This window comes from Culex pipiens, chromosome 2 (genome assembly GCF_016801865.2).
Source record: "Culex pipiens pallens isolate TS chromosome 2, TS_CPP_V2, whole genome shotgun sequence".
NCBI lineage: Eukaryota > Metazoa > Arthropoda > Insecta > Diptera > Culicidae > Culex > Culex pipiens.
This window is the reverse complement of record NC_068938.1, coordinates 101981563-102001015: the sequence shown is the minus strand read 5'-3', so window position 1 is coordinate 102001015 and position 19453 is coordinate 101981563. Positions and strand designations below refer to the sequence as shown.

Here is a 19453-nt window from a genome sequence, read left to right as displayed (position 1 = left end):
TTATAGCATTTATAGCGTGTTTTTTATCGTGTTTTTTCGTTATTGGGTGCTAAATCGAGTTTAGATTGCGGATTTTATTTCAAACAACTTATTTTTCTGTGCACAATGAAACTTAAAATGGCTTAAAATTAATTTTTCACGACAACGAATAAAACATGTTTTTTTGTGATTCAATTATCCGAAGTGTAATTTTTCCAAGGACTTGGGATAATCAAGTCTAGACTGTAGTGAGGAATAGAAAACTGTATGAAAATAGTATCAAAACTCAAACCATACTAAGTTACGATACTTTCTTCTAACATTTATTTAAATCAAAATTAGAAAATTAAATCATTTTTATGAATTCCAAACATAACGTTTTAGTTGTTATATTTAAATATGTATTTACACATTACTGACTCAGTTTTACCACGATCCATTTGTGCACCCCTCGGCCAGCATGTGGTTCGGGAGCTGTCAAAACGGTGCGGTGTTTGTAAACAAAGTCACACCGCAAATTCCTGTAGCGTTTTACATTTAGTTTCCAAAAACTCTAAAATGCCTCTTTTAGCAGAAGTAAATCAACAATTTGAAAAGTAAGTTTCACAAAAACTAACAAATGATTAATTACTTTCCAGCTCGCTGGTGACGAGAGCTCCGGCGAAAGCTCGCGGACGTTTGTGTTCGAGGACGAAGGCCACACGCTGGGCAACGTGCTGAAGAGTATCATCTGCAAATAGTGAGTAGGGAAGTGACTTTGAAACAGAACTGCTAGTACATTCCTTTTTCAGTTCCGACGTAAACTTTTGCGGCTACACGGTGCCCCACCCGGCGGAGAACAAGATGCACTTCCGGATACAGGCGGCCCGGAACGTGCGAGCGATCGACGTGCTGCGCCGGGGCTTGGAAGATCTGGAGCGGGTTTGTGACCACACGATCGAGACGTTCGAGGCCGCGATCAATGTGCACCAGGAGAATCAAAGTTAAGTATGGGCGAGGAATGAGATGTTGAAAGTTAATAAAAATATTGCGTGTAAGTTTCCAAAAGGTTGACTTTCTCATGCTCTTCGCGAAGGAGCTGTTATCCCAAAGCATTCTCAAAGTACCATCGGTGGTGGGGTGAAATTGGATCTAAACATTAAGAAGTCTTGTTTGATTTATTCATTTTGTTATTGAGATACAAATTGACTTATTATATATAAGGACCAGATATTTTCAAACTACTTTTCAAAGTAAAAAAAAAGTTATTAAAGATGGACTAATATTCACCTATTTGAAGGCGTAAAGGTTTGTATTGAACTGAATTTTATGCAAAGAAATTTATTGACTGTAAAACTAAACAAAATTTGTCATAGTACTCAAAGGAGTACAATTGACTTGATTTATTGCTAAAATTACTGCAATTTGTAAACTGAAGAATAAAAGACACCAAGATTTTATGTCTCGCATGGAGTTTATGAAGCTTCCACGTGACAAGGCATACTTAGACGGAGAGTTCAGAAGCGACCATAAGATGGTAGTTTATGTCTGCATAAAGAAGGATCAACAGGAGATGCAACCAGCAAGCCGACAGAGACCTGATAAAAGGAAAAGTCAGGATAAACCGAAGTTTGGAGAAAAATCAGAAGCAAATAGACCGGCTACTTGCAATAACTCTGTGGCGTAGAGGATAATTGGAGACGAGTAGAGGCATCGGTAATGGGAGCACCAAAGGCAACGCTCAGGATCCGAGAGTCTCCTCCAAGTCCCAAAAAGAGAGCAAGCACACAAACAGCATTTTATCGCTTAACAAAGGGCACTAGCGGACAGGACTAACAGAACCCTGAGAGCCGTTGTTAGAAAGGCCGCTAAGGAGAAGAGAATTGCGTACAAGGTACACTTTGCTGATAAGGTGAACAAGTGTTTAGAGGATATTTAGAACGAGAGTGACTTTGCGCAGATGACCCTAACTTTTCGGTTTGTCAAAACGCATTATGGGAGAAAACAAGAACCGAACGTTCATCAACATCAGGAAATGGGAGGAGAAGCTGGCCTCAAACACAAGCGTAAATCAAGACGATCAGTTAAACCTTCTGCCAGAAGATGAAGGACGAAGTCCAGGTCAAGAGCCTTCACTAGAAGAGGTTCGGCAGATTCTGTGGGTCACAAGTAACAAAGGAGCGCCGCGACTTGATGGGATGAGAAATCAGTTCCTCAAGTACGATTCAGAAACCGTTCTAAAGAAGTTGGAAATTCTTTGAGGTCTTGAAAAGAGGTTGGGTCAAACTTTTCAACAGGTGACTAAATTGTATGTACCGCGAAGCAATGGGTGCCTAAAATTGGACTGGAAGTCATTAAAAATAAATTATGGTTTTCAGTTTTAACATCACACAAATAGGAGTTCTGCTAAAAGAAGCTTCGGAATCTTCATTCGTCGCAAGAGATAAAGTGATGGAAGACAATTCTGGTATCTCTGGACTTGAAACAAGCATTTCGATATGGTAGATACCTCCAAGGCTATCCCAATCCTGCAGGACTTAGGAAAGTCAAAAGCACTCTTCAATAGGATCCTGAAAGCATGCAGGATAGAATCCACATCCGTTCAGTGGTTTGGACAACGGAGTACCACAAGAAAGATATCCAGCGGCATTAAACAGGGTTGCCCTCTCAGTACGGACATCTTCTTTTCGATTCTACACCATGTACTGATTACCCTGAAGGATCTGTGGCCTGAACTGAAACTCGGGCAGGTGCACAACATCAAGCTGCCATGCATTCAATCGTAACCCCGTAACCCCTTCTTTACTACAAGCTAATATTATTTTCTTTTCTAGAACTTATCCGCAACCTTAACCTTACCAGCAACCTTAACAACCAGAGCCACCAGCAATGCGATACCCACCAGCTAGTGTACCATCAACTCATCAACTCTACGAGCTAGCCATCGCTAGTGCACCCGTACATTACCAATTCAAGTGCATGTTCACAGTAAGTAGAGTATCTTGCTTAAGGAAGTAAACCATTCCTTTCCACTTCAACTCAACTAAGCAAACAAGCGGATTACCAATAATCACCGCAAGAAGAGCCAAAATGCAGAGATCAACTCAACAACTTCACTAGCTACCCGTCGCTAGTGCAACCGCATATTGTTGCATGTTCACAGTAAGTAGAATACTCTTATAAGAAAAACGAACTGAGCAATCGGCAGCAACGACATCCAGTATCTTGGGTGTGAAGTCTGTGTTTGGGAAGTGCCGCTGTTCGTTGTTTAAGATGGAAAAGTTTTCTTGTTGAATGTGTCCGTGTTGCATGCAAGCTACATTATTGTATTCAAGCTATTGGTTCTCTCACACGACGCCAGGAGTCGCTGTCCGTATCAGCACAGCAGCGCGAAGCGGTGCTGCGGACATTGATGAGAGATGTGCTCCATACTTGATATTGATGAATATGCAAAATTATTTCGCATAAACGCTTCGATTGATTGCTACTTCAGAGCGAAGCTGATTGAATGAATCAATTCATGGTTGAGATTTGTAGGTTGTTCCGGTGATCTAGAACTCTGCCCATTCCGCTCGTATCGCCTTCCTTCCCTTCGCGTCAACCCTTTCGCGGCACCCCCGCCAGGTTCTTATCACCCTCTTTCACTCCACTCCGCTGCTCTCGTTACACATAATATTTTGCTTTGACTGGGTCCTCTCGACTCGTCTGCCGTCGTCGTCGCCGTCCCTCCGCCAGACTTCGCTTCCCCACATACTTGCGGCCCACACACACACACACTCACACGTGTGTGATGTCTGCATTCGCGTCCAGACGAATTTTTAATTCATCTCCCGCTGCAGTCGTCGGTTACATCAACAGCAACAACAACAACTGCAGTCCGGCGGCGCTGTATGTGTGCAGTGTCGCGCGTCTCGCGGTTTTTTATGACTGGAGAGCGACATCGCGGTGCGCAACGGTATTGGTGCTGTCTGTCGAGGAGAATCGCGAAAACGGGAGAGAGAGCGAGTGCATATATGAAGAGAGGGCTCTCTCGCAGGACGATTTTGGCAGAGTGTGTGAAGAATCGACGAGGGGTTCGCGATGCGGTGAACGAGTTAATTGAAGAGTTCGCGGTGTCGATTGATAGTGGACGGTGTTGTGGAGTGGTAGTTCTGGGAAGCGCTAGGGTTTGATAGGGTTTTGAAGGAAGTTGGACCTGTGGTTGAAGTTGGAGTTGGTTTGAGGGCAGATATTGCTCTCTCGTCGTGGGAAACTCGCTGGAATTGCGCAAAAATATCGATTTGCAAAAGTGGTTCCCTCTCGCTCGCACAGTTTCGCGCACCAACACATGGAAGTGGGCTGGTAGTGGTGCATCCGCCATAAGTCGCGGCGACGGATCGGCCAGGGAGCCCATTGTCGATGTGTGATTGTTTTGTCTAGCCAGGTCGTCGTCGTACTCCGCGCCGCGGGTATGTTGGTATAGGGTCGCGCACGTTCTCCGCTCTCCCGCTCGGAGAGATCTATACGCTAGCGTGTGTGCGTGGATATACAGGCTACGCTCCGCGCTCAACGGGGGCCTCCTCAGCCAGCAGCAGCATAATATAGCGAAAAATTCTCTTTCGAAAAGGTTCATCACTCGCGCGTCAGACATGTTTTGTTAGACGAACGCAAAGGTTCTGTTTAGTGGTGTCGCGCGCGAGCGAAGATCGGACGGAAGTTCTCAGCACAGAACAGTGGAACCGGGAGCAGGATCGCGGCGCGAAGCAGGAGTAGTGGAACGGAGTGATCAAAGAGTGCAGCAGCAACGCTGCAAAAGAAGATGCAAAGGGAGTAGTAACGGCGGAAACAGTAGTTACAGAACGATACGCGCAAGGAACCTCCGCCGTCGGGTCGTCGGAACCGATGGCAAGAAGTAAATTGGGTTTGCGAACGACGACGACGACGGTCGAGTGAGCGACGACACAGCGCGAGATTCGCGGACAGAAAATAGAATCGATACATACAAGCGGCGACGGACAAGGACGGACGGACTCGAAGTGCAAATTTCGCCGTAGCGTTATGAGCGAGATCTTTGATGGATCGCCGTCGTAGCCGTGGTCGGTAGACACTGGTCAGTAAGGTCAGCGCATGGGACCGGACCGAACCAGCGATAACCGAGGCGCGTTCGCGAATAGTTTGCCGCTGTGTGTGACAAGTCTAGAGATACACACAGGCAAGCCGTACGTTGCGTAAGTGCAACTCTCGTCGGTCCCAAAAATTCGCCGAAATTGTGTGTGGTGCGTCCGCGACGGAAACGCAGCAGCAACCCGTCGTCGTCGGTGAAGAGCGAGAGCAGGGGCGTCGCCGCCTCCTTCGTCCCGTGCGGTGTACTGTGTGCAGAAAACAGTGGAGAAAGGAAAAATTGAAGTAATTTTAGTGCCAATTAAAATTAAAAGTGCGACGTCGTCGGGGGGCAAGAAGCGACCAGGAGACCGTGTAGAGAAGAAGAGAGAGGGGAATTTAGCAGATTCTTGGCACATGGTTTCCGCCTGGGCAGTAACACGCCGACGACGTCCCGTTTTTGCACAGAGTCTCGCGGGTTGACAAATCGTGTCTCGACTAGAGAGAGAGAGAGAGAGAGAGCGAGCGCGCGAACAAGTGCGCAAGAAGAGGAAGAGAGACGTGAGTGCGTCAGCGAAGCGGTTCCCCGAGTTAGCCGGAGACGAAGATCTCGGTGAACAGGTGCAGCAGCGCACGCTGGAAGAAGAATCGGCTGGAATCGCGCGCGCCGGAAGAGAATTCAGTGAGGCCAAAAGGAGGGAGTACACGGTTGGGTACAGAAGCAGTCAAAGAAGCGGAACCGAGGCCGGGGTCCGTGTGTGCGTGTGTTACAGAGGCGGCAAGGCCCGAAAATGTCTAGCGAATCGTTTCGTCTAATTGGAATGTTGCAAAAATAAGCCTCCCTTCCCGTTTCCTGTCTGTCTGCGTGTTTTTGTCTGTGCGTACCGAAATATTCTCGGGGATTCGGAGGATCGTAAACAACGTGAGTGCGTGCGTGAGCGTGAGGAGAGGGAGAGAGAAGAGCGAGGGAGAGCAGTGCCGTGAAGATAAGTGAAATATAGATATAGGAAGAAGTTATGGCAGCGTCTGAGTCGTAAAGGCCCGTATCGAGCGTGTTTTGGGCGTAGAAGGGCGGAGAAGTTAGAAGAAGCTTGAAAGAAGCAAGAAAAACACGCGAAGAAAGCGAATGTGTTTGTGCGAAAAGGAGAAAAAGTATAAAAATATATATTAAGGAATCTATTTATAATCGAGAAGCTTGCTATTTTCGCGCGCGGCGCGGTCTGTCACAGTTCTCGGCGCTCGCGACGTCGGCTTCGAGAGCGTTCAGAGAGGGCAGCTACCACAAGAAGAAAACAGCAGAGGAAACGCAGAGCAAGATGACAGAGTACGTGCCGCCGCAGCTGATCACAGTGCTGAAAACGTACCAGGATAATGCACCCAAAGGGCTGCACGGCCCAGGCTTGTCCCTGGTGCACCCGAGCAAGAGCGGAGGAGCTGGCCCGCCGCGGCCGGAGACACCCGAGTCACACCATGTCGGAAGCGGTGCCGGCCTGGTCACCACCGAGAACGGACTGATCGTCCAGCCCATCACGGGTCCACTGCCGATGCCGTCGCATCCGATCATGACCACGCCGGATCCGGACTGCGGCGTGGTCCAGCTGACCACGCTCGAGGGCAAGAAGATCGGCTGCTTCCTGCTCGGCGGTGAAATGCGCCTCTGCCTGCCCCAAATCTTCAACAACATCCTGATGGAATTCTCCGTTGAGCAAATCAACCGAAGCATCCAGGAGCTCATGATCTACCTGTACAACTGCACCGATCAGCAGCTGCAAGAGTTCAAGCGGGCCAACATCATCCCGGACACGGCCAAAACGTGCGGACTCATAACGCGAACCAACGCCGAACGGCTCTGCAGCTACATGCTGCACCAGGCAGATCAGATCCGACCCCGCAAAGGCACCACCCTCACCAGCTTCCGGGTGTACCACAAGTGCTTCGGCAAGTGCGAGGGCATCTTCACCGTCGAGCTGTACTCGTACAAGGAGCCGGCCTGTATCGAGTGCTGCGAGTGCCAGGGCATGTTCTCGCCCCAGAAGTTCGTCTGCCATCAGCACGACCGCCAGGAGAACCGAACGTGCCACTGGGGCTTCAACTCGAGCAACTGGTGCGCGTACATCCACGTGGCGCTCGACGAGGACAACCGCGAGGCGTTTGCGAAGATCCTCGAGGAGATCTGGAGCGGCGAGCGGGAAACGGAGACGGAGCAGGAGTACTGGATCGCCAAGCAAAAGGTGGGAATCATTTTTGCCAGAAATTTGGTATTTTCACTTGTCAACTAGTGCTGGATTTATATAAAATAGATAAATGTTAAATGTTATTAAAAACATTTATTTGCATGGCATAGAACGAAGCAGGCTTCTTTTACAAATTCTGGAGCAACATTTGAAAAGGGCGCATACGCATTTTGACAGCCAGCAAAATTCCGAGCCAACAGGTAACTATTTAACATAACCCGTAGTCTTAAAAGGTAGCTGGGAGGGCCAGCTATTGTTTAACATTTCGAATTTAGTGAAAAAGTTACCTGTTTGGTCGTGGAATTTGTAATATAGTTCCAGCTGTCAAAATGCTTTTACGCCCTTTTCTCGTGTTGCTCCAGAATTATAATAGTAAAGTCTATATAATTCTGAAGAATTAAAAGCTATTTTTTTTCAACTTTTGACAACAGTTGGTGTCAAACCATCGGGGTTTCAGTGTATTCATGTATTCATGTTACTAAAGGAGTTATTAGACTACGTCAAACAAACAAACTTTTTGACAGTTTGCCTACTTTGTTTGTTTGCCTGCATTTCTTTGCAGAAACGTCAGTCAGCATACATTCAGCTTTATTTGCGAGTTTGCCGCAATTTGTCCATACAGATCTCAATACAATTCAGGATGATTGTTCAAAAATGATATCTCGAAAAAATCAATTCTCTCATGAATTTGATTCACAATACCATAAATAAAGAGCATTTTTCTCCTGCCACCATCAGCTGAGTTCCGCAACACCACCAACGTAGATAACAATTTGTGGCATTCAATCACACCTAAACCGCAAACTCACACAGACAAAACACACATTTTAACTATGTTGGCGTGGTTTAGTCTGTGGGGTTAGGTTAGGTTTAGGGATGACCGCGGCACCATTTGCGTCAGTTTGTGCCCTGTGCCGAGGCGGCGCGTCGCGGCGAAGGTCATGACGAGATGATAATATGAATTCTTGGATTAATGTTTGAAAAAGACGTAAAGCAAATTTACGCTGGATTTTGTAGGAAACCGACCGAAAGGTCGTCGAAAGTAACCTCAAAACTATTGTCACCTAGTCAGAAAAATACGACCTTTTAAAATATACAGCTCAGAAATTCAGTGATTGCCGGTCTCGCGTGTTCACACACAGGATGCGTTTGCCCAGCTTGGTTTGCCTTTGAAAGTTGGCCGGCTCCCGAATTGGGGTCAATCAGAGATTCGACCCACGTTTATCTACCGCGCTTGGTTGTTGGCTGGTGCTACCCGGTATTGTTAGGTTATGCTCTATGCGAGCTGGACAAAGATATCAGAAAGATTTTAGTTGACAGTAAAATTTGGAAAAATAAATAATTTTGCAAATATTAAATTTGTTATTATTTTATAATTTAGCGACATTTGTAGTGCGCCATCGCATTACAATGCCATAAAACATCACAAACTTTAAAGCGGCCAGACCTACTGCGTAAAGTTTACTGCAGTGATGATTCGTTGTGGGGCTGTCTATAAACAATGAAATTGTTTAGCTATGAGTTTGGTAATTTCTGATTTGGCTACCAATAATTTCACTTTCAGCCACTTTCCAGGCCCAAACCCAGAATGTTCCTATCCAAGCCTCTCTCTCATGCTTGAACCACGACAGCTCTCTACGTGGTACACACATAACTTTATATAAATTTGCGCAAACGAGAAGGAGAAAACGCCAAGAAACTCCGAGAACAAGAATTACGACGAACCAGGTAGACAGTCGCGGAACGAAAAACGCCGGGAAAGACACCGGCCGCAGAAAAGAAGAAAAAAACGACGAAGACTTCTTGGACGACCCGCTCGCAAGGGGTTATGGCTGAGAACCCGGGCGCTCGCACACACAACGAAGAATTGTCAGGGGTCGCCGCGTCGCGACGACCAGTTTTTCGAGGAGTTGTCCAAAGTCGCGGCCTCTTCTTCACTCTCGATGATCTTGGTCGTGGTCTTATGGTCGCACAGGATAGTTAAGCAGCAGCAGGTTTCGCTTGTTGTCTTTATAATTTGAAGTTCCTCCAGGTCTCTCTGTCTTTCCTCGTATTCGCTATTGTATTCTTATGTGCTTGGGTTGTTTTTTTTTATCGCCGCATGGTTATCTCCCTAGTCCCTCCGCAAGTCCGGTGGTGGTCGCCAGCAGGTGAACCTGTGGTTGTGTGAGGGCCAGGAAGACCGGATTACGGTGGTGGTCGTGCACGATCTTGGCGCTACCCCGTTCATGCTTCAGGAGATCGCCCTTGTCAAGTGCGCGCGCGGCAAGGTTTTGGGAAGCGAAACAGGGCTAATATTACGTCACGCATTGTCCAGAGAGCTTCGGACCAGCTGTAATGATCGGTTATTACAAGCGCTTCTGGCTGTGCGGATTCCCTTATGGGAAGGATGCGCATACGTTCCGGGCCTGATAACAGGTTGCATCGGGCAATTACGGCGAAATATGACGGAAAATTAGCGGAGAAATCGAGTTTCTGTGGCTTTTTAAAACCGTCAATTATGGGACTTTGGTGACCATTGCGAAATGCTAAATTCAGGGCGTGTTTATATTAGACGGTTTAGCATGGGGTGCGTCGTCGTCGCCAATCTTATCTGGCTTTGTGTCTGGGTAATTATTTGGACGGGCGATAACGTCACAACAGTAAGATAAAGCTTCCAGTTTACGCTCAAGCATTTTGGCGACTTTATGTTTGAAATTCTGTTTGACATCTTATGCTGGCTTGTCAGCACTTTGACGTTTGTTTGGAATGTTCTGGAGATGGTTTTCAAGTTTAAAAAATAGCATCTTGGGTGCACAGCAGCGATGGAATAATCATCATCAAAAGAAAATCATTGGACGTTCATCAAGAGAAAAAATCCGAAGCGAGCATAGCTCTCCTCTCTCGCGCACGAAAGATCGGTAAAAAGGAATCTAAAAAAAATCATCATCTTGATTATTCGGCGGAACATCTTTTTCACTACACTTGCAAGTGTAACGTCACACTTCGAAAAATGACCTGTCACATTTTGTAGATGGGCAATGTGTGTCAACAAAGTGAAATAAATATTTTCAAGTGGTGCTGACAAGGAAATTCACAAAAAATCATCCGCAGATTGATTTTCTTGGAGAATTTCGGGAGCGATTTTCTTTTGCGTAATTTTGCCTCCTTTCCTTATTAAGTAATCCAAAAAACCCGATTACTAAATAAGGAAAAGTGGCAAAATTATTAGAATTTAGGAATTTGGTACTTTTTTTTTATTTCAGTGTAGTTTGACAATTTTGGAATAAGAAGACAACAACTTCCTTGGTTGCTGTGCACCAGGGATGGAAAAATCGCAAAAAATCAATTTCGCTATCGAACTTTCTTCCCCCGCGAAATAAAGAGGAGGCAAATCACGCAAAAGAAAATCGCTCCCGAAATTCTCCAAGAAAATCAATCTGCGGATGATTTTTTTGTGAACCAATCATGCATAGAGAGCCTGAAGCTTATTAGAGAACGGCCATCTCAAAACAAAAGTACCAATCGAAGCACGAGAACTGTCAAACGGAGGTACCAATCGAGCAGAAGAAATTTCAGTTGGCGTTCAATCGATGGGAAGTATTGTAATTTGGGTGATTTATATTTTATTCGAAAAAGTGCAAAACAATTTCAATTTTCTTTTTAAATTTAAATTTCGATTTGATTCGTAAACTCATTACGTCGTTGCGTGTTAATGCCGCGCAAAAATGGTCAATTTCGGGCTCAGAATTTTTTTTTTGGGAATTTTTGCAAACGCAGCACCTTATTTTAGATTTAAACCAACCATAAACTATGTTTTAATTAAGTTTGTTTTGGTTCGATTGACTGATCAAAAGAGAAACTGAAAAGAGTCACGCAGGTGCTTTGACAATTGCAGTGCTGCAAGCTATTTTGACTGATGTGCATGCAGTGGTTCCAGTTTCAGTATTTTAAGACGTCCGATCTCTAATAAGCTCCAATCTCAATCATGCAACGTTTTGATTGTAAGCAGGGATGGAATAATCGCAAGAAAAACTTTTTCGCTTGCGAACTCTCTTCACCCACGAACGAGAGAGGAGACGAAACAAGCAAAAGAAAATCGCTCCCGAACTTCTCGAAGAAAATCAATCAGTTGATGATTTTTAGTGAATTTCCTTGTTAGCACCACTTAAAATTATTTATTTCGTTTCGTTTACATACATTACCTATCTACAATAAGTGACAGGTCATTTGTCGACGTGTGACGTTAAACCTGCCATTGTAGTAGTGAAATAGATTTTCGATCTATCGTGCGTGAGAGAGGAGAGCCATGTTCCCTTCCGATTTTTTCTCTTGGTGAGCGTCAAAAGATTTTCTTTTGATGATGATTCTTCCATCGCTGATTGTTAGTCAAACTTTGTTTGAAATTAATATGCAGACAGGACTTTGGACTTTGGGGAATGAATAAAAACAATTATCGATAGTTCCCGTAGTTTTGATACTAAAATGAGTGTGCAAAAATCTTGGTGCAAAAAGCTCTGGTTGATGTACATCGATCATTGGAGTATCTTGAAAGAAACTCGAATCTCTATAAATCTGTGTTGAAGTGCAGGGCAATTCGAGTCTCATATTGATTTTTAGTTACAGTCGACTCTCTCTATGTGTCGATATTTAAGGGACCGTTGAAAGCGGAAGGTATATTAAATTATAGAATGAAAAAATCAAAGCATGCACAGCGCTGAAGGACTGAGGGACTGAAATATTTATTGACAGATGGAGCAATATTGAAATCGAGAAGATCGACAGCCAGATAGTCGACGACTCTAATACTAAAAGTCAGGACGTTTTTTCCTTGATATTTTTTTCTCATGTTTCTCTGTTCAGTTCAAACAAACAAATGTTACCTTTATTCGTACTCCTTGCTTTGTTTCATTAATGATCAGTACCAAAACAAAAACAACTTCGAGTGGCGTTCCATCCCCAATCAGTCACTCGCGGCCAGTGTTGCATCAACTGTTGGAACAAAACAAACACCACTTTCATCGTTCGGAAAACCGGTCACAAACAGTTCAGTATTTATTTTATTTCCCAAGTTAGACTGTGTCTTATCAGGGTGCAATATTATGCACGGTTTAGACGCGCGGCGGGACACTCCAGACGACGACGACGACGTCCGTCTGATTGTGAAGATTTGCACTCGAGGCTTCGGCAAAGTATCTCTCACAGAGTACACAAATACGGCACCCAAACAGAAGACGGCATCTCGTCGTTGACGTGCTATCTTGTCGCTCGTGCATTGTGGGCCAAATTGAGTTAAAATCGCCATTTTGGGCAGCTCACAATGCCTCACCTTTTGACCTTCACAGATCCTCAAAATTCGATTTCAATCCTGAGATATGAAATACAAACCGAAATAAACTCCGTGCATTGTTGTCACTCTTCATATGAAAGAAGTTTCAATCTTTTCGTGCTGTCTTGACACAGCCTGAAAATTGATATAAGTGCGACAAATGGCCAGAGTAATTTTAGGTCAGAACGCGTTTGACACACGTACAGGCCCGATTACCGTAAACGTTTGTAATTATAACTCAGGACTTCGGCAACCAAATTGAACCAAATTTCGGGAAAATGCACAAAATGGTCAGCCAAACAAAACGTGTTTGTTATTGTTTACATTGCGTGCTCTTGTGCGCGACAAGATAGCGTCAGATCAGCGTCGATCTGCTGTCGACCTTACTATAGTTGACAGAAAGGTTTGCTGTTAGTGCAACGAAACGTACCTTACAACGACTGTCAGGGATTCTTCGTTTGGGTGTAGAGGTCTGTTATTAGTTTTACCAACCTACAAGTTCATTCGGTGAGTACAAACAGGAGCGATCCGCGCCGTGATTTGCGACGGCGTTGATAAGCCACTTCAGAAACTATACCTAGAGCGGACTTACCCACGAACAATGCATCCAAACTGGAGCCGTGGACAAGTTCTAGATAAGTAATACGTTGACGCGCCAGCGACTACCTCCAAGTTACATCCAATTGTAATGAACCTTGAACCTTCATTGTGGTAGTTGGTTCTTTTTTGTAAACAAGATTGCAGTGGATGCCGACGCCAAAATCGGCTTTGCTAGGGAATTTCGGAACCATAAAGATAAGTCGGTTGTACGTAAGCACAGTAATTTGATTCACAGCTAGTACCAGATAACAAACACGCAAATGTCTGGGAACAATCGGTCAGGCCTAACCGGTTCCATTAGCTTTTTTGATAAGAAAGATTACGAGAAACGATTTAAAATTTTGCAATCTTCTTTTAAAATATGGAATCTTAAAAGAACGTCCTCTAAGCAAATCATACAGTATGCCAGTTTTTGATGAATTAGGACTAACTTGCTATCAAAATGTTTAGGCAGATTTGTAAACCATTTTTTGATGACGATTTCTGCATTTCTTCCCGAGTAAAATTCATAATTTCATCATGTAAAAGACACACTCGGCACAGGTGTGAGTGTGTCTCTTACACGGAATCCAGGTCGCGTGTGCCACTCGGTCACAGCGAAAATCATGACTATTAGTGTAAACATCACTCAAATCTTGGAACTGAGGCGCCACCAGTCTGGCATGACACCAGAATATGAACTCTGTTTCAAGGCTTCTAATCTAAGTCTAACTTTGTTTTAATTTCAATTGACAAAACATAATTTTGAACTGCCAACCTTCAAAGATCAGTGACAGAATGTGGCACACTCCGGTTACGACATCTTGGCGACAGCCCGCGCCCGTGTTTGTAATGTAATCCACCTAAAACTCGATATTTTGCAAACATTGAACTGCGTCCAGCGACGTGACAAAGTCAGCTACAACTCGTTTTTTTTTGGGTCAAGAAACGCAATACGCGCCTGTATCCAGCTGATGATGCACGACCGGATGTTGTTGATGCATGCGAGCCTTGTTTTGCTTCAGGTGGCGCTAAGGATGACCTTCTGGGTGTACGCACGAATGCAGTTGCAAATGAACAGTAAAAAAGTATGGAAATTGTGTATGGTTTTCATTTTATTTTTGAGTAAAAAAAAACAAAAAATATTATTATTTCATTTTTTTTACTGTGTAGCATTATTATTTTGGGGGGTGATTTCAAGATCAGACAGGCGCCATCTCACGTTTTGCGGGAAACTAATCCCGCTGGTTGAAGGTTGTTTTGGACCTTGGCTTAACGAAAAACGCAATTTGGCGCCAAACACCCGTGGTGTGGAAATTTTAGAAATTGGATCCCGATGGTACAGTCAACATCCTTGAACGTGGGAGAAAACAGAGCTTGTGATTACAATAATAGTGCGGAGTCTGAATAAAAAAAGCACATTTTAACACTTTCTTTTCCAAAACAACTCATCAAATTGCAACGGAAACCGTTATAAAGCGTTTTAAAGAACAACATGAAATCATAATTGTTCTAACGGAGGTTTGCAAACCCTCAAAATATAAATATTCAATGACCAAAAAAATAAGAACCCCAACAGTTCATAAAAAAAGTTTTGATAAGCATTTCTTACTTACAAAAATCGTTCAGTTTTCTTTGAATATAATGTATTCTTGCTTCAATAATACCTTTGTGAGTTTTGCATTCATTCAAACATGTGCATTTTTTAAATCAAATTTCATCAAAATATTTTATTAATTGATTCTCTTTTAAAAATATATTTTTAAAGGTTTTTCCTATTCTTTCAACCATGAGCAGTTTACATGAAAAGGTTAATAAGAAAATTTTGAATGTAATTATTTGTATAATTTTTAATCATTTAAGGTGAAACGGGAAGGCAGCGCCATATTGATAACCACGACTCGAGTTTTTGGAAGCACCTTTAATGAAAAAGCCGTAAACCATAATGTTTTGTCTCTTACAGACGAGAAAAATATAGAAGGCAAGCAATCAGTCGAGTTCAGAAATTGATTTCAGCTGATCAGAACATGTCCAAGAACTGGTGTCCTGTTTCAACTTAAAATCTCGATTAAATTTTCAAAAGCCCTATCTGCATAGGAAACCCATGAGGGAAAGGTTGTTTTGAAAATTTAATCTAGAAATAATTTATTTATGTGTCTGGTATATTTTTGTCAATGTTACCATTCTTGCAAAATTGCCTATGTAATTTTTTGTTTATTTAATAGTTTTTTTTTTTCGTTTATAAATGAACCAAACACATTTTATCCATTTTATTATTTCTTATAGTTCTTCAAAATCTGAACTTTTTTTTTATGGTTTGATAACTGTCTGTCTTCAATAATTGTCGTAGTTGATTTTATTAGAGAACTTTAACCCAATCGCTCCTGATCTTCAATAATGCCTTTTGAATATTCTATTAATTCTAGTTTAATCTGTTTTTGAAGGATATTTTTTTAAAGGTCTTTTCGTTTTTTTTACATGGCTTGTGTGGCATCATTAATCATCATTTATACCTTAAACTCATAGATTTTTCATCTGGTCTAGGTTAGACTCGCTTGTCTTACAATTGCAGCTGTTGTTGTTTTCATTTTAAAAACACTTTTTGAACTGTGGCGAAATTTAATTGATAGGTCATAAAATAGAAAAAAGAAACCCTTAGATTTTATTTCTCATTGAATGTCAAATGAAATTCTTTTGGAATAGAGTCTCTACTGAAGAAATATAAATACATAAGTTAGGAATTTTTTTTGACAATATTCGAAGATTCGAACAACGATTGTTTTTTGAAATTTTGGAATGTTTAAAATTTTGTTGGTACAATATATAACTTCTTTTCAAGTAATTTTACCTTAAAAAATGTGTAAAAATGTGAACCTGAAGAAAATTCAACAGAAACTGAAGAAAAATTACCAGTTCCGTATGTAATATTACACATATTTTTACATAAAATCTGTCAGCATTGCTTGATGAACATTACTATAATATTTTTTTTGGGTGTATGAATAATTTGGCAAGCAGGTAGTTATATCTGCCAATAACCTGTTTGAAATTAATTCTTACAATGCGTTTGTTAAAATTATCGTAAATTGTCAAATTGAATTGTTTCAAGAAATAAAAAAGAAAACATTGTTAAAATTTCCAGAAAGCAGACAGTATTTCTGCCAAAGACCTTGGATTTGATTATGAACAACTGTTTAAACATTTGTCTAAATGAATGAAAACAAACAAACAAAATGCCTAAGTACCAAGCTAAGTACTGCTTTTCTATGACAGGGTTACCAGACATTCATACTTTTTAAACAATTATTGGTCAAGCTCAAGTTTTGCAAGTTTCCTGCAAGACAAACTAATCTACTCGAAATTTTGCCAGTCATATCATGCGACCCGTCCTGAGAGCAAAGCCGGGTAGCCCGGCAACTCCGACAAGACGTCGACGGGACACCGAACCGTGAAATGAATCTACCGTTAATTTTTCGGATCAGTAACCGCCGCGTGGTGTGCTGTCAACAACGAGAGATCCAAGCGGTGGATTGTGTGTCGCCCTTTTTGTTTCTCATGACGGAGGGGTGCAACACTCTTTCCAATCCAATTAGTGCCGAGGGTCTGCGGTGAAGGTATTGACACACCTAATTGTAGACAGACGGCAGACGAGACATTTTTTTTAAGGGGAAATGTGCTTTGACTGTAGAATTTCCTGTTTATTAGTACAAATCTTCCAATTACAAAATCAAGATTCTCTTACATTGGGTCAACGATTCGAAAGCAAATTTCGTTCAATTAACAAAAACTTTCCACACGTGTGACAAACCTAGATAAAGTGTCAAGTCACCTGTGGTGACAACGAGATTAATAGACACATTGTCTGTAAGGAAAATCCCCATTTTCTAGCGGGTAGAACAACGACAACACATCTGAGCAAACTTTACGCGTTGTGGGCAAAAGTTGGCAGAATACGTCTTTTTTTTTCGAAAGGTTGCTAGAAGAATGTATTTTTGTAACCACACGCCGCGACGAGCAGCAGAAAGCAGGCAATAATAATAATAAACACATCGCGAATCGGCGACCCAGAGGAAAAATGGCAAAAACATGCCGTTCGAGGGGGGTGGGGACAGACGTTGATTACGTAGAGAACCGAAAACATTAAAAGGGGTTTTCGGAAACGATACTTTTTCCATCTGAATTTATGATTTAAAAATTGTATTTTTTTATTTTTGTTAAGGGTCGCTGCGCGTGATTTAACTAAATAATAGAATCCAGTTTTCTAGAAATAGGATGATTTTTTTCCATAAAAAATATGTTAAGAAAATGGGGATTAATAATTCAATTTAAAAACTTACAATACCATTGAGAATTGAGGAAGTATTAGTGAGGCAATATCTATTTTTCAAATAGATTTACACAACGTCAAAGGTTTCAAAAGTGTTAAAAATTGAATGAATGAAAAATTCAAGCAAAGCAATGTAAATGGGCCAGTGCCGGAGTGTAAACAAGCAGTCTGTCCTGCTTACATCAGTGGATATTTACATCAAGAACGAGCAGGACAAACTCTTTGTTTACTCTTCGGCTTTGACCCATCTACATCGTTTTGCTAGAATTATGAATACCTTGTTCCAGAAAAATCAAGCTGGAGATCAATATACATTAACAATTAGCAGAAATCTCAAACCAAAATTTATTTTGTTTTGAAAGCTGGATATTTTCTTACCTTTTTGAATTTTTTCTCGAAAATTGTTATTGTAACGCAAAAATGTAATAAACTAGTGCAATTTGCAATTTTTTTATGAATGAAAATGCTTTCAAAAAAATTACAAAACAACTAAATCTAATGTAAAATACATATCACAAAAATCGAGGTCCGTTTGAAAATCGTTGAAATTGATTGTTAAGAAGATTTTAATCAGAAACTACTCAAAATTCTCAAACCAAAAGTAAAAATAAATAAAAGCAAGCTAGAATTTCATTTTTGCAAGAAGATTTCAAGTGGTCCAAATAATTGAACCACATGTTTGAAATTAATGCATTTTTTTGTTTGCCTGACATAAAATTTCAAGGAACTATTTAGAATTTAAGAATAAATGAGGTGTGCATTTTGACCCAATATTGTAAAAGTTCAATTTTATTACCGGATCAAAATATAACAAATAAATGTATTTCATGACAAAGATATATTTAATTGAACTTTTTTGTTCTCAACTTGTTCCTGTGTTCTAGTTTTTGGTTTAAAAATTAGAAAAATATAAAATTTGGTACAAATCACATTTAAAATCTAATCAATTACAATTGGTTCTGTTGTCAGATCAATTGCCTTTCAAAAAAAGAGAAAAAATTAAATTATACAATGTTCAAAAAGGATTGAACAGACAACTAAAAAAGTTTAATTGATAGATTTTATTTAAGATCGGATAAACCAGAAACTACACTAAAATTAGAAATTATGTTTGCATTTTGAAAATATAATTGTATTTTTTATAATATGTTAACGTTATGATTAGTTTGAATCTTTGCTTGCTCAATAAAAACAAAGCTGGGATATTTATCTGTTCTTCTTCTTTCCATGATTAAGATAAATATGTTTCGATCTTGTTAAACAGAAAATTATGTGTTGTGTTTTGAAAAACATTATGTTGTGTTTTGAAAATGAGTCTTTTACATTTTTCAAAACACAACAAATAATTTTTTTTAATGTTATTTTTGGTACAATTGAAAAAAAAAATACTTGAACAAAACATATTCTGAAAATTATCGAAATTCATCAAAATTCATTCAAATTACAAAAAAAAAACATTGAAGAGAGTAGCAAACAGTTTCATGGTAAAAGAAAGTTCAATACAAATATATTTGTAAAACTAAAGAAAGATTACTTTCCAAAAATCATAAAATTTGGTGAAGTGTAAATTTAAAGGCACAAAAGTATCGAACTGAATGAAAATTTGCGCAAGAAATTTTATAAGAAGGGAGTTTAAAAATAACGATGTGGATGTAAATGTTGTGAAAATTTGAAAATGGAAAAACGTTAAAATCAAATGAAAATGATGAAGATGCATTATTTGGAATGACAAGGTTTGCTACGTCTTTTTCGAACAACCCATGCCCTGTCCTGCAAATCTGTAATTCTCACTCCTGTCGGATGCATTTGTGTAATGGTTCATTTAAATATTTTCACTATACGGCGAAAGTCTGTTGGTCGTCGTCGACGGTTGTTTGAATTTGTCACTGAAGGTGCACCTTTGCCAAATGGAGTAAATTTCTGCAATTACTGCGGGAAATTTTCTAATTATAGAGATAGTTTTCGCCC

The 19453-nt window shown here is 41.2% G+C and overlaps 3 protein-coding genes across 3 annotated transcripts in view; all 3 read left to right on the top strand.

Annotated features, from left to right (window-relative positions):
• LOC120424089 (protein diaphanous) overlaps positions 1 to 810 on the top strand; it is a 38898-nt gene extending 38088 nt beyond the window's left edge. Inside the window, exons 3-4 of the transcript XR_005606321.2 lie at positions 618 to 718; positions 771 to 810. The gene's annotated coding sequence lies outside the window, so the exon portion shown is untranslated. The remainder of the gene's footprint in view (positions 1 to 617; positions 719 to 770) is intronic.
• On the top strand, positions 420 to 1016 carry LOC120424090 (probable DNA-directed RNA polymerases I and III subunit RPAC2). The gene is made up of 3 exons (XM_039588104.2): positions 420 to 555; positions 618 to 718; positions 771 to 1016. Exons 1-3 carry the CDS (start codon positions 538 to 540, stop codon positions 964 to 966), a joined length of 315 nt encoding a protein of 104 aa, XP_039444038.1. The 5' UTR covers positions 420 to 537; the 3' UTR covers positions 967 to 1016.
• Positions 1017 to 3733: 2717 nt separating this feature from the next.
• The window catches only part of LOC120424094 (uncharacterized), a 243706-nt gene continuing 227986 nt past the window's right edge, over positions 3734 to 19453 (top strand). Inside the window, exon 1 of the mRNA XM_039588107.2 lies at positions 3734 to 7268. Within this exon, the coding sequence (XP_039444041.1) occupies positions 6354 to 7268 (915 nt within the window). The 5' untranslated portion in view covers positions 3734 to 6353. The remainder of the gene's footprint in view (positions 7269 to 19453) is intronic.